This window comes from Diceros bicornis, chromosome 4, assembly GCF_020826845.1.
Source record: "Diceros bicornis minor isolate mBicDic1 chromosome 4, mDicBic1.mat.cur, whole genome shotgun sequence".
Lineage (NCBI taxonomy): Eukaryota > Metazoa > Chordata > Mammalia > Perissodactyla > Rhinocerotidae > Diceros > Diceros bicornis.
Window position 1 is genome coordinate 81,130,600 of NC_080743.1, and position 11,984 is coordinate 81,142,583.

The following is an 11,984-nucleotide window of genomic DNA, read 5'->3' on the forward strand; positions in this document are numbered from 1 at the left end:
AATATTTTTGTGTGGTTTTGGTATCAGGGTAATGCTGGCCTCATAGATTGACTTAGGAAGTATTCCCTCTGCTTCTGTCTTGTGGAAGAGACTGTAGAGAATTAGTATAATTTCTTTCTTAAATGTTTGGTAGAAATTACCAGTCAATCCATCTGACCTGGTGCTTTCTGTTTCGGAATGTTACTAATTATTGATCCAATTTCTTTAGTAGATATAGGCCTATTCATACTGTCTAACCCTTCTTGTGTGACTTTTGGCAGATGTGTCTTTCAAGGAATTGGTCCATTTCATCTAGGTTATCAAATTTGTGGTCATAGAGTTGTTCATAGTATTCCTTTATTATCTTTTTAATTTCCATGGAATCTGTAGTAATGTCCCCTTTTTTATTTCTAATATCAGTAATTTGTGTCTTTTCTCTTTTTTCTTAGTCTAGCTAGAGACAGGGATTTTGCTGCTCTTTGAAAACAACCAGTTTTTGGTTTCGTTGACTGTCTCTATTGATTTCCTATTTTCAAGTTCATTGATTTCTGCTTTAATATTTATTATTTCTTTTCTTTTGCTTACTTTGGACTTAATTTGTTCTTTTTTTTTTTTCTAGTTTATTAAGGTGGAAATTTAGATTACTAATTTTAGATCTTCCTTCTTTTCTAATATATGCATTCAATGCTATAAATTTCCCTTTAAGTACTGTTTTTGCTGACTCCCAAATTTTAAATTATATTTTCATTTAGTTCAAGATATTTTTAAATTTCTCTTGGTATTTCTAATTTGACTCATGTTATTTAGAAGTATGTTGTGTAATCTCCAAGTATTTGGGGATTTTCCAGTTATCTTTCTGTTTCTTTCTGTTATTGATTTCTAATTTAATTCCATCGTGGTCTGAAAGCATTGTATGATTTCTATTGTTCTAAATTTGTTAAAGTGTTTTTTATGGTCCAGAATATGGTCTATTTTTGTGTATTTTCCATGTGACCTTGAGAAGAATGTGTATTCTGCTGTTGTTGGATAAAGTAGCCTATAGATGTCAATTATATCCAGTTGATTGATGGTACTGTTGAGTTTAGCTATGTTCTCACTGATTTTCTGCCTGTTGGATTTGTCTACCTTGGCTTGTCTGAGTAGTTATGATATACAAACATGAGAAATGAAGAAAAAGACAAATCTGTCAGGAAATTGAGTTTTGAGAAAAAGAAAGAAAATCAATTTTTTTAGAAAACTTAGAAATGGAGATTATTTAGTATTTCTTCATTGGTTTATTTGACAAGAATTTTTTTTAATTAAAAAAATTTTATGGTTTTGTTTATAGCCTCAAAACTTCTATCTTGTGTAGCCGAGAACGAGTACACAACCAGGATTTACTAAAGGACTAGCATAGAGGACTTTTACAAGTAGCTTTTCTACCCTTCAAGGAACAGACATACTCTGTGACATAACCTTGCTAAAATATCTCTTAGGAATAACCCCAGTGCAAGATGACAAAGCTCTTTTTCTAGCCAGCATGCCATGAATGAAAAAGATAAGGGGCAATCTCCACTCTATCTGAGTGAATCACTAAGTCAACCAAAGTAGAAGGGAGGGAAACGGAAAGAGGATCTTCGCCTGAGATAGTGGATATGAGCATCCTTCCATGTCTGAGTGGTAGAACACTGCTCAAAGCAGTAAGAAATGGCTCTCTCAAAAAATGTTAGCACATGTGGAATTTTGGGTAATAAGAGTCTTTAGTGTTCATTTTCTTTTAACTCATATGAATGCCTTATCACTTCAATTAATAAATATTTCATTCCTTTCCAGTATATTCATGAAAGTTAAATCTAAAATGAACACTGCACAGGTCTACTTTTAGGAACATTATAATATTAGACACAAAACCTACCTAGCGATCTTCACAGCATCACAGAGAAAAAGAAGTTGATAAAAATTCAAGTAGCAGAAGGGGGCGGTAAAACTCAATAGAATATTCTGGAAGATTTTTAATATGTTTTTGTATTTTTCCTCCACACAGAGAATTTTCCAACAAATTTCAGAGACTAATAAAAGAAATTTTGTACAACACATACATATATTTGTCTAAAATATACACAAACACTAAATATATACAAAAGTGAGAGCTATAATTTTGACATAATCAAAACCTTATATTTTATTGTGTCATATATCATGGCACAATAATCATAGTACTTTTCCACATAAAATAGGTTTAGCCATTTTGATTTGGTTTGGGACATTTAATATCCCCCCATGACCAGCATCCCAAAATGTACTATTCATTCTATTTTATTGTCTCAGACTTGTCAAAATTATTTAATAAATCATATCATAATGGTTTTTCCTCAAGCCCATATTTGGACTTCTTTTCTAAACTGTGCCCATCCTTAAAGTGTCATTTTTCTCCTTGAACTCTTCTCTGACTGTGTAGGTACACAGAACTCTCTCCACTCTATGGTGCCATAAAAGTTACAGATTAAACCAAGTAGTTTGACCAAATAGATGTTTTTTTATTGAATTTCCACTATAAGACAATGTTCAATTTCTTTATGTTTCAAGTAGTCTAAATGTGATTATTCTCTATGCCTTGCTTCGGCCTCTCCTTTGAATTCAGTCTCTCTGCATACAACAGAACACACTTCTACACATAGTAGGTATACAATTCAGATCTGACGAGGAGGACAATAAGGATGATGACTTCAAAATGAACTCAGGATTACAATGTAAAATTTTAGTACACTATCAGAGTCAGAATATGGATTCTTACATGGCATCTAACCAAGCTCAAATTAGTAGTCCTAAATATCGACGTAAAATTTGAGTAGCTACAACCTACTCATTTAAAATGAAACAGAAAATTGGAAATAGTAAAAGGAATTATTTTTTTAAAAATCTATGCTCTTCGTTGAAATTTCATGTAAGAGTACAATAAATGGGAGTGTCACAAATGGAATGATTAAATATGACTAGAGGAGGAAAAAGGTTTCCTGGATGAGGTGGAATTTTAGTCATTTGTGTCTCTCATAGAATCAGAAAATGTGTACATTAATCAAATGGTAAAAAAAAGAAAAAATTCCAAGCGAGCTTCTTTTTTTAAGACTTCTACAAATTAAAGTATCTGGTGTAGTTTTATTTCAGGTTTTATGTTGTCCTTTTCCATTAATGCTAAGAATGTATGCCTTGATTGAACTTTTTATTCTCCACTTTGCTGCTGCTAATTTTTTTTTTTTTTTTTAGTATTTTGCCCTCACGCTCCCAGTCCCCCCTCCCCCTTTGCCCCCGGACCACCACCAAAAGATAGATATTAAATAAAAGCAAAGGTCAAGGAAATTCAAAATTGTCAAAATCACCCTTCCTTTATCTCCATTCCATCCAGTTCCTCACCAAACCGTGTTCTAAAATGAGAATAGAAAATTAGCCCTAATAAGCCCAGACAATTGAAAAGTACATGTAATGTTGAACTTTGATCCATTGTCACAACTCACCATCTTGGACAAGTGGGCAGAAATGACAAAAAAAGCAAACTTTAAAAATCTACTTCCTTTTATTTGTATCTCCTGTGAAGGGCTGGTGGCCAAAATGGTGGAAATCACGCAGCAGAGAAAGAAAAGCATTAAAGCAGATGTTTCGGACGCTTAGCATCCCTGCAGATCCTGGGCACTTCCGCTTCCCTAGTTTATCAGAAGAGAGGAAAAGTTATAGTGGTGACTGCTTGAGCTCAAATTAACTATTTACACAATAACTGCTCAGGAGCAGTTTCATGGAGAGGAATTCACCTTTTTTCCCTCTCCAAGAAGCAAGGATGGGGTGGGGTGTGGAAAACAGTATTTCTTACGTTAAACACAGCTATAAAGAGAAGTTACAGATGTGTACACTGACTATAGCTATTATATTTCATTCGGTCAAATAAAAATAAAAATTTTGGAAAGGTATCTATGAATGTATGCGCTGCATATACACTAGGTTAAGGGTCGTCACTAAAATCAAACATGACATCAAGCATGTTTGTACATCACATGGGTAATATATGTCAGCCTTTCCTAGCCTTGCTTGTCCGGGTCTATCCATACTGTACTTCCTCCGTCCCCCAGAGACCTAGGAACCAGACAAGGGGGCGGCGGCGCGAGGGGATTCCCTGCACTCTGGTACCTCCAGCCGCTCCGATTCCGGGAGAAGAAGCACAGGGGCCCCCCTTCTCCCGCAAGCCGATCTGCCTCGGCACAGGCTCTCGAAATCCCGGGGTCAGACTGGGAGCAAGGAAAGGAATCTGGCGCAAACCCGGGCGCGAGGCAGAAGAACTGGGGGAGGGGAAGAGGGAGATGGGAGCGGGGAGGGGGGCAATCTGCTTTGCACCCACCTTGGGGGAGCCGAGGGCAGCCTCCTGGGTTTCCCATTTTCTCATTTGCGTGCGTAAAAAATCCTGCCCCTATCCAAGTCTTACGCAATTATTCAAGTGGGGGTGGGGGGAAGTTGTTGGGGGTAAGGAAAGGCGGAAAGAAACAGTCATGCCGTCACGTGGGCTCAGTTTTCACGCATAAAAGGAAGGTTCTCTCCGTTAGCTTCCAGTTGTCAAACGACTTGCAGCGAGCGTCAGGAGTCCGCCCAGGAACTCGGCACAGCGCCTCCTTCAGCTCTCCCGCCAGAGCCACGCAGGGCACCGCCTCCGCCCGCCGGCGTCCCGCCCGCCGCCGAGATGCTCGCCCGCGCCCTGCTGCTCTGCGTCGCCCTGGCGCTCGGCCAGGCAGGTAGGTACCTGGCGCCCTGCACCGGGGACTTCTCGGTTCCGTACACACGGGCCAAGTTTCCGCTCTGACCTCCCGGGTCCTCCCGGTACTCTGCATACTCTCCGAAGAGAGAGGCTACTTAACTTTGCAAAGAGCTTGGACCATTTGAGTCTAGGAGAACTGGATTAATATCCCAGCTTTGCCACCAGCTCTGATCGTCATGGGCCAGTTACTTAACCGGTCTGCTCTTTTCTCCTCTGCTAAATAGGAAGAGGGATACTAATTTGCAGGTTGTCGTTATGATAAGACAGGATCTGATCAATGTATGTGAAACGCTTGTGTGTGGTACTTACTCTTCCTGCCCCAAGAAAGCCCAGATTATTTTTTAAGATAAGCAAAATATATTGAAAATAAGCTGTTTTTACTTTGAAAATTTCCCTAATGTTTGATTAATGTACTAGATCGTCCATTTAAATTTTGAAAGTGCTACTTATTTGAGCTTCTTTAGAATGCTAACTTGAACATCTAAAAAGTCACTAAGAAAAAGTTTAGCAATATGATTTTCCTGGTTAAATATTCTGTTACCCTTACTTAGAATAGGAGTTGGTATTTCTACGGAGGTATAATCATTCTGTGAGGCAGATTAAAAAAAAAAAATTGTTTTCTCATGCCTACCTGTATATTTCTTGAATTTATCGTTGTAAAATTGACTCATAGTAGTAAAACAATTAAATATTTAAGTCAAGATTAAGAAACTGAAGAATGATTTATTTACTATCCTCACTTTTATTGTAGCAAATCCTTGCTGTTCCAACCCCTGTCAAAACCGAGGTGTATGTATGAGTGTAGGATTTGACCAGTATAAATGTGACTGTACCCGAACAGGCTTCTATGGTGAAAACTGTTCAACACGTAAGTTTGCCCTTGGGTGCCCTCATTTGGAATGGGGATGTATACAGTTATCATTTTACAGATTTGTGTCTTACAATGGGCCCCGTTAATTTCTCCTTCTTCTTTTTTCTCTTATTGCAGCTGAATTTCTGACAAGAATAAAATTATTTCTGAAACCCACTCCAAACACAGTGCACTACATACTTACCCACTTCAAGGGAATCTGGAACATTGTCAATAACTTTCCCTTCCTGCGAAATGCAGTTATGAAATATGTGTTAGTGTGTAAGTACAAGTCTCTTTCTAAGGTTTTCAGCATCCTCAAATATTGACATTTCAGTCCCATCCAGTTTATAAAGTTGTGTCTCACAGTCAGAACTCAAATATATTTACAATCCTGCACACTTCCAACATTCACTGTTCTTGCCGATTTGTGAAGGAATTGTGGTTGGGTTGTTTATTGAATGCCCATGGGCCACAGAATTGCACCCATTAAAATAAATAGTTCATTTGGATTTGAGTTGGCTGGAAAATAACTTTGTCTAAAGTAAATCGAGATGGCTACACCATAATGTCTTGCATAAGTATATATACTTTATTAAAGATGTGTTATAAATGAATCATCCTTTCCTTTTTTTGAATATGAGTGGCAGACTTCAAAATGTAATTGTTGTAAAATGAATATCTTTGTTGGAATTAAATTCAATCTCTGATGCCACTTTGCACATTTTATAATAAAAATGAATGTTGATTTGCCTTGCCTGTGGGAACAAATAAAACTTTTTTTCCTTGAAAATTTCAGCCAGATCACATCTGATTGAGAGCCCGCCAACTTATAACGTGCACTATGGCTATAAAAGCTGGGAAGCCTTCTCTAACCTCTCCTATTACACCAGAGCTCTTCCTCCTGTGGCTGACGGCTGCCCAACTCCCATGGGTGTGAAAGGTGAGTGAGGGGAGGCAGTTAGCGATGTATTGCAGTGGGGGGAGTGGATTGCTACCTAGAAAACTGGACCCTAAACTATCATTTATTTGTTAATGAAAGTATAGTTTTTTCCTCTCTTATGGAGATTTTTTTGAGAGTGTGAAGCTACCTAAACTATTCCATGAAAGTGAATGGGCATTTTGGTATAATGTCTTAATATTTTCAAATTCTTTCATTAAAACTAGTTAAAGGAAATAGATAAAATGATTCAATAAGTTGTTCTCCCATATCTTAGAACTTTCCTTTATATGATGATCCTGTTCATAATTGTATTTCTTCTGTGAGTAAAGAATGTGCTGATGAATTGACAGTCATTATCTGCTTCCTTGAATATAGAGATGGAGTCTTATCTTAGCTTTCTCATTTTTCAGGGAACAAAGAGCTTCCTGATTCGAAAGAGATTGTGGAAAAATTTCTCCTAAGAAGAAAGTTCATCCCTGACCCCCAGGGCACAAACATGATGTTTGCGTTCTTTGCCCAGCACTTCACTCATCAGTTCTTCAAGACAGATCCTAAGCGAGGACCAGCTTTCACCAAAGGCCTAGGTCATGGGGTAAGACAGAGTTAAATCAGAATTATAGCAAATTATAGTGAAGTGCTAACATTAAAAACCGTATTTGCCACACCAAATAATTCACCCTCTTTTTAAAAAATATCCTATCTATGAAAGCCTTAATGGAGTTGCTATTTTAATTAACTGGTTCAGTAAAAATACACACACACACACACACACATATACAGATATTATTATTATTTGTAATTTGGCTTTTATATTTTTAGTTTAAAATATTAGCACTTCAAAAAGTTGTGTCTTCAAAAACATGTTTGTACCCTGATAATGCTGCTTTAAATATTATAAGGTGAGATTTATGCAGCATTATTATCTCTTGGATTTCAATGACATAGCTTCAATGTATCAAAAAAATGTTATCAATAATAAATTTTCTGATGCTTTTTAAAAGAAATACCATATAATTATAGTGAAGCATATGATATACTTATAAGTTCCATACAAGATACTAAAACCTTTAAACACAAGAAACATATATAGGTTTGTAGCTTCAGTAGATAAATTAACTTAGTATTTTGTGGCTATGAAAAAAATGTGTTTTATTGAAAATTTTTAATTAAAGCAAGCTAAATCATCAAATTATTTAATGAAATATTATATCATAGACACTTTATATAAGAACAACTTCAACAGGAACAAATTGAAATTTTTCCATAATCTTCTAGGTGGATTTAAATCATATTTATGGTGAAACTTTGGATAGACAGCATAAACTGCGCCTTTTCAAGGATGGAAAAATGAAATATCAGGTTTGTTCCATTCGAATATTAAGAATTAGTTATGACTCACCACTCACCTATATTTTAAAATCCCTCATGATTCAAATTCATTTCTTAACTCCTTTTTATTAATGTTTATTTATTACTGTTATTTTATAGATAATTAATGGAGAGGTGTATCCGCCCACAGTCAAAGATACTCAGGTGGAGATGATCTACCCGCCTCATGTCCCTGAACACCTGCGGTTTGCTGTGGGGCAGGAGGTCTTTGGTCTGGTGCCTGGCCTGATGATGTATGCCACAATTTGGCTTCGGGAACATAACAGAGTATGCGATGTGCTTAAACAGGAGCATCCAGAGTGGGATGATGAGCGGTTGTTCCAGACGAGCAGGCTCATACTGATAGGTAAGCAACATGAGAAAATAATTTAGATAAAACCCTCCTCCCCAGAGAAAACTAACGTGTCGCCCTTTGCTATGTTTTAAGTAATTCCGAGGAAATGTAAAACCACATGCTGCATATTAATTCAATCCTTGAGCATGATTGGTAATCTAACCACCTTTTGTTTTGATGGTAACAAGGAAAAAATAGAAGTGAAGGAATAGCAGGTTAACAAAATTGCATTTCAGTTACTTGAAAGTTTGTGATCAGAAAGAATTAATGTTCTAAATTCTTTTGTGCAAACAGGAGAAACTATTAAGATTGTGATTGAAGACTATGTACAGCACTTGAGTGGCTACCACTTCAAACTGAAGTTTGACCCGGAGCTGCTTTTCAACCAACAATTCCAGTACCAGAACCGCATTGCTGCTGAGTTTAACACACTCTATCACTGGCATCCTCTTCTGCCTGACACCTTTCAAATTGATGACCAGGAGTACAACTTTCAACAGTTTCTCTACAACAACTCCCTCTTACTAGAACATGGACTTACCCAGTTTGTGGAATCATTCAGCAGGCAAATTGCTGGCAGGGTGAGCATTATTATTGAAAAACAAAACAAAAAACTAGTCGGTAACTAGAATTTCTGTCACAGAAATGATTTTTCTTAAACTTACTAAAAGAGTAACTAATTATTTTGCCAGTAAGGTTCTTAAAATAAGAAGCCTAACATTTTTTGAAAAGTCTAAACTTTTAGTCTACAGTTATCAAATAGTAACATGTAGTCACACCTTAAAAATAGGTATTTTCAAAACATTTCTATAATCTCTAGGATTATAGAAATGAATATTTCAAACTTGAATACTTGAGGTCTCAGCTGGGAGTGTTAGTCTTACCCGCTTTGTTCCCAAGAAATGCTTTTAAGATAGAAACCACAAATATGCCTACAAATCTTGTTCTACAATTTAATTCATTTTCCACAGGTTGCTGGTGGTAGGAATGTTCCAGCTGCAGCACAAAAAATAGCAAAGGCCTCAATCGACCACAGCAGAGAGATGAAATACCAGTCTCTTAATGAGTACCGCAAACGCTTTCGGCTGACGCCCTATAAATCATTTGAAGAACTTACAGGTGAGAAACAGTTTCTAAACTTCTTGAAAGAATCAAAGATCAAATGGAAACAACAGAGAAGTGGAAAGCAAATTGAGCAAAGAGTGAAAACAATTTTTTTATTTTGTCAAGTTTTACATTAGTTTTATCTCTGTCTTTGCCACCTTCACAGGAGAGAAAGAAATGGCTGCGGAGTTGGAAGCACTCTACGGTGACATCGATGCCATGGAGCTGTATCCTGCTCTTCTGGTAGAAAAGCCTCGTCCAGATGCCATCTTTGGGGAGACCATGGTAGAACTGGGAGCACCATTTTCCTTGAAAGGACTTATGGGTAATCCTATATGTTCCCCTGACTACTGGAAGCCTAGCACTTTTGGTGGGGAAGTAGGTTTTAAGATCATCAACACTGCCTCAATTCAGTCTCTCATCTGCAATAACGTGAAAGGCTGTCCTTTCACTGCGTTCAGTGTTCAAGATCCGCAGCTCACCAAGACAGCCACCATTAACGCAAGCTCTTCCCACTCTGGACTGGAGGATGTGAATCCCACAGTATTACTAAAAGAACGCTCAACCGAACTCTAGAAACCTAGTGATCGTATTTATTTATTTATATGAACTGTTTCTTTTAACTTATTTAATATTTATATTAAACTCCTTATGTTACTTAACATCTTCTGTTACGGAGAAAGGAGTCATACTTGTGAAGATTTTTGTGTCTCTTTTAGAGATGTCATTTCTTCAAGTTAAGAGGAAAACGGTTTTCATTCTTTTTTATAAACCAATGGGAAATGAGTTTGATATCTTTTTACTTGAATTTCAAGTTACGTTGTTATAATAAGAACAAAAGCAAAGATGTTGGAACATTGAAATGCTGTTACGAGATGGCAAAATGCTGCAAGTTTCTTTCGACATTATCCATACTTCTAAATGTATCTTCCATGATGCATTAGAAGCAACTACCTGCACGCTATTCCTTTTATTTTCTTCTTTTAGCCATTTTGCTAAGAGAAACTCTCCTGATCAGTTTACTTTTTCTATTTTGTTTTCTTGGTTTTAAGATCTGAGTTTGTCTTTCTTTGGACTCTGTCTGTATTTTCTTATCTGAACTTTTGCAAATTTTCAGGAAAACCTCAGCTCAGGACTACTATTTAACTCCTCTTAAGAGGAATAAAAGGAAAAAGAAAAGCCCATAAAAAGGCCTTTACAAAAAGATATACACTCATTTTAAGTGAAAAGCAGAGAAATTTATTTGTAATTAATTTTAACAGTGTGTAACAGAAGAAGTCTACGAAGAGGCTAATGCCTTGGAAAGAACTGTAGGGGGATCTTGACGGGAAGAAAGTTATCTTCCTGTTCTAATGAATGTTCTTTCTCATTTAAAAACAAGACCAAACAACTCTTGAATAGTCCCCAGGAAGATAATGCTTCTTCTTTTCCACATCTCATTATCAACTGACATTTTCTGGTACTGTATATTACTTAATTTAATTTATTGAGTAGTATTATTTATGTTTCTTTAGGACATTATTGTTATAAACTGGTTGCAGCTTGCAATCATTGATTTTTTTTCATTGTGTCAGAATCAGTATATCTTCTTTAGAATTACCTCTCTGAATTATTATATAAACTACAAGAAAAATGATTAGATTAAGATTTGTAAAGAAATTTTCAGGAACCCAACTCTGGTATATTGAGACATATACAAGGTTGGAATTTATGTCTTTATGGTTTGCCTATCCACCAGCCCACAGAGAACATTGCCTCTCCTTAACCCAGATGTACCATAGGACTGATATTTTATACATTTGTGAAAGATCTGTGGATGCTTCATTAATTCATTCAACCATAACTTACTGAAGAGACATTCTGTGCAAAGCACTGTGGGTTTTAATATTTTTAAATCAAGCACTGATTACGGATAACATCAATATTCTTGTAAATAATTGAAAAAGCATGTCTCAGGCAGAGGGAGAAAATGAAATTTTATTAAAGAGAAATAACTCAGGGGAATTTTTCTTTAGGATTTTATGTTTAAAAAGTTTATGGTTAAGAAAGAAATAGTCAATATTAGAAGGACTTGTATAAAAAATTGTTCACTTCACTGATTTTAAAAAGACAAAACTGATTTGTTATTAACATCAACCTGCTGACTAAACCTAGGAATTTGAAATGTATATGTGAATGTTTTGGTGCCTCAGATAAATGTATATTTAAATTAACTTATGTAAAATATAAATGTTGAAACAAACGTCTGTTTATTTTTATACTATTTAAGAATCGAAAAATCTCTTCTAAAATAAATTTTGACTGTTTCAGTATATCTTTGTCGTATAACATGATTTCTCTAATGCGTTATACTTAAAATGAACCATTGTCTTGTATCCTCGTATCTATTCCAAACTAGACTGGCCTTTAATGAAATGGTTCTGCCCTCAGTCTTACAGAGGCTTTCCAGGGTCGCTATCTATAATCTCTGATTCACTGCAACACTGTATTGGAAAACGTGTGCTTTCTGCTATAGGAGATAGCAACAAACTTGTTTCATTGCCTAATCTAGAAGAAGGAAAAAAACCAGGTACACAAAAGGCAAAGAATAAGACAAGAGTTACTAAGGAGG

The 11,984-nt window shown here is 36.2% G+C and overlaps 1 protein-coding gene across 1 annotated transcript; it reads left to right on the forward strand.

The window, feature by feature from the left end:
* The first annotated feature begins 4,564 nt into the window (after positions 1–4,564).
* On the forward strand, positions 4,565–11,685 carry PTGS2 (prostaglandin-endoperoxide synthase 2). Its single transcript, XM_058539853.1, has 10 exons — positions 4,565–4,730; positions 5,505–5,621; positions 5,742–5,885; positions 6,403–6,546; positions 6,957–7,138; positions 7,822–7,905; positions 8,035–8,281; positions 8,564–8,850; positions 9,241–9,388; positions 9,540–11,685. The coding sequence occupies exons 1-10, from the start codon at positions 4,679–4,681 to the stop codon at positions 9,947–9,949; spliced, it is 1,815 nt and encodes a 604-aa protein (XP_058395836.1). The 5' UTR covers positions 4,565–4,678; the 3' UTR covers positions 9,950–11,685.
* Positions 11,686–11,984: the final 299 nt, after the last annotated feature.

Excerpts from the sequence above, each read along its gene's own strand:
- PTGS2 (XM_058539853.1), top strand. The coding sequence starts at position 4,679 with ATGCTCGCCCGCGCCCTGCTGCTCTGCGTCGCCCTGGCGCTCGGCCAG. Across the intron at positions 7,139-7,821 it reads CCAAAGGCCTAGGTCATGGG|GTGGATTTAAATCATATTTA; the intron begins GTAAGACAGAGT and ends ATAATCTTCTAG. Across the intron at positions 8,282-8,563 it reads GAGCAGGCTCATACTGATAG|GAGAAACTATTAAGATTGTG; the intron begins GTAAGCAACATG and ends TTGTGCAAACAG.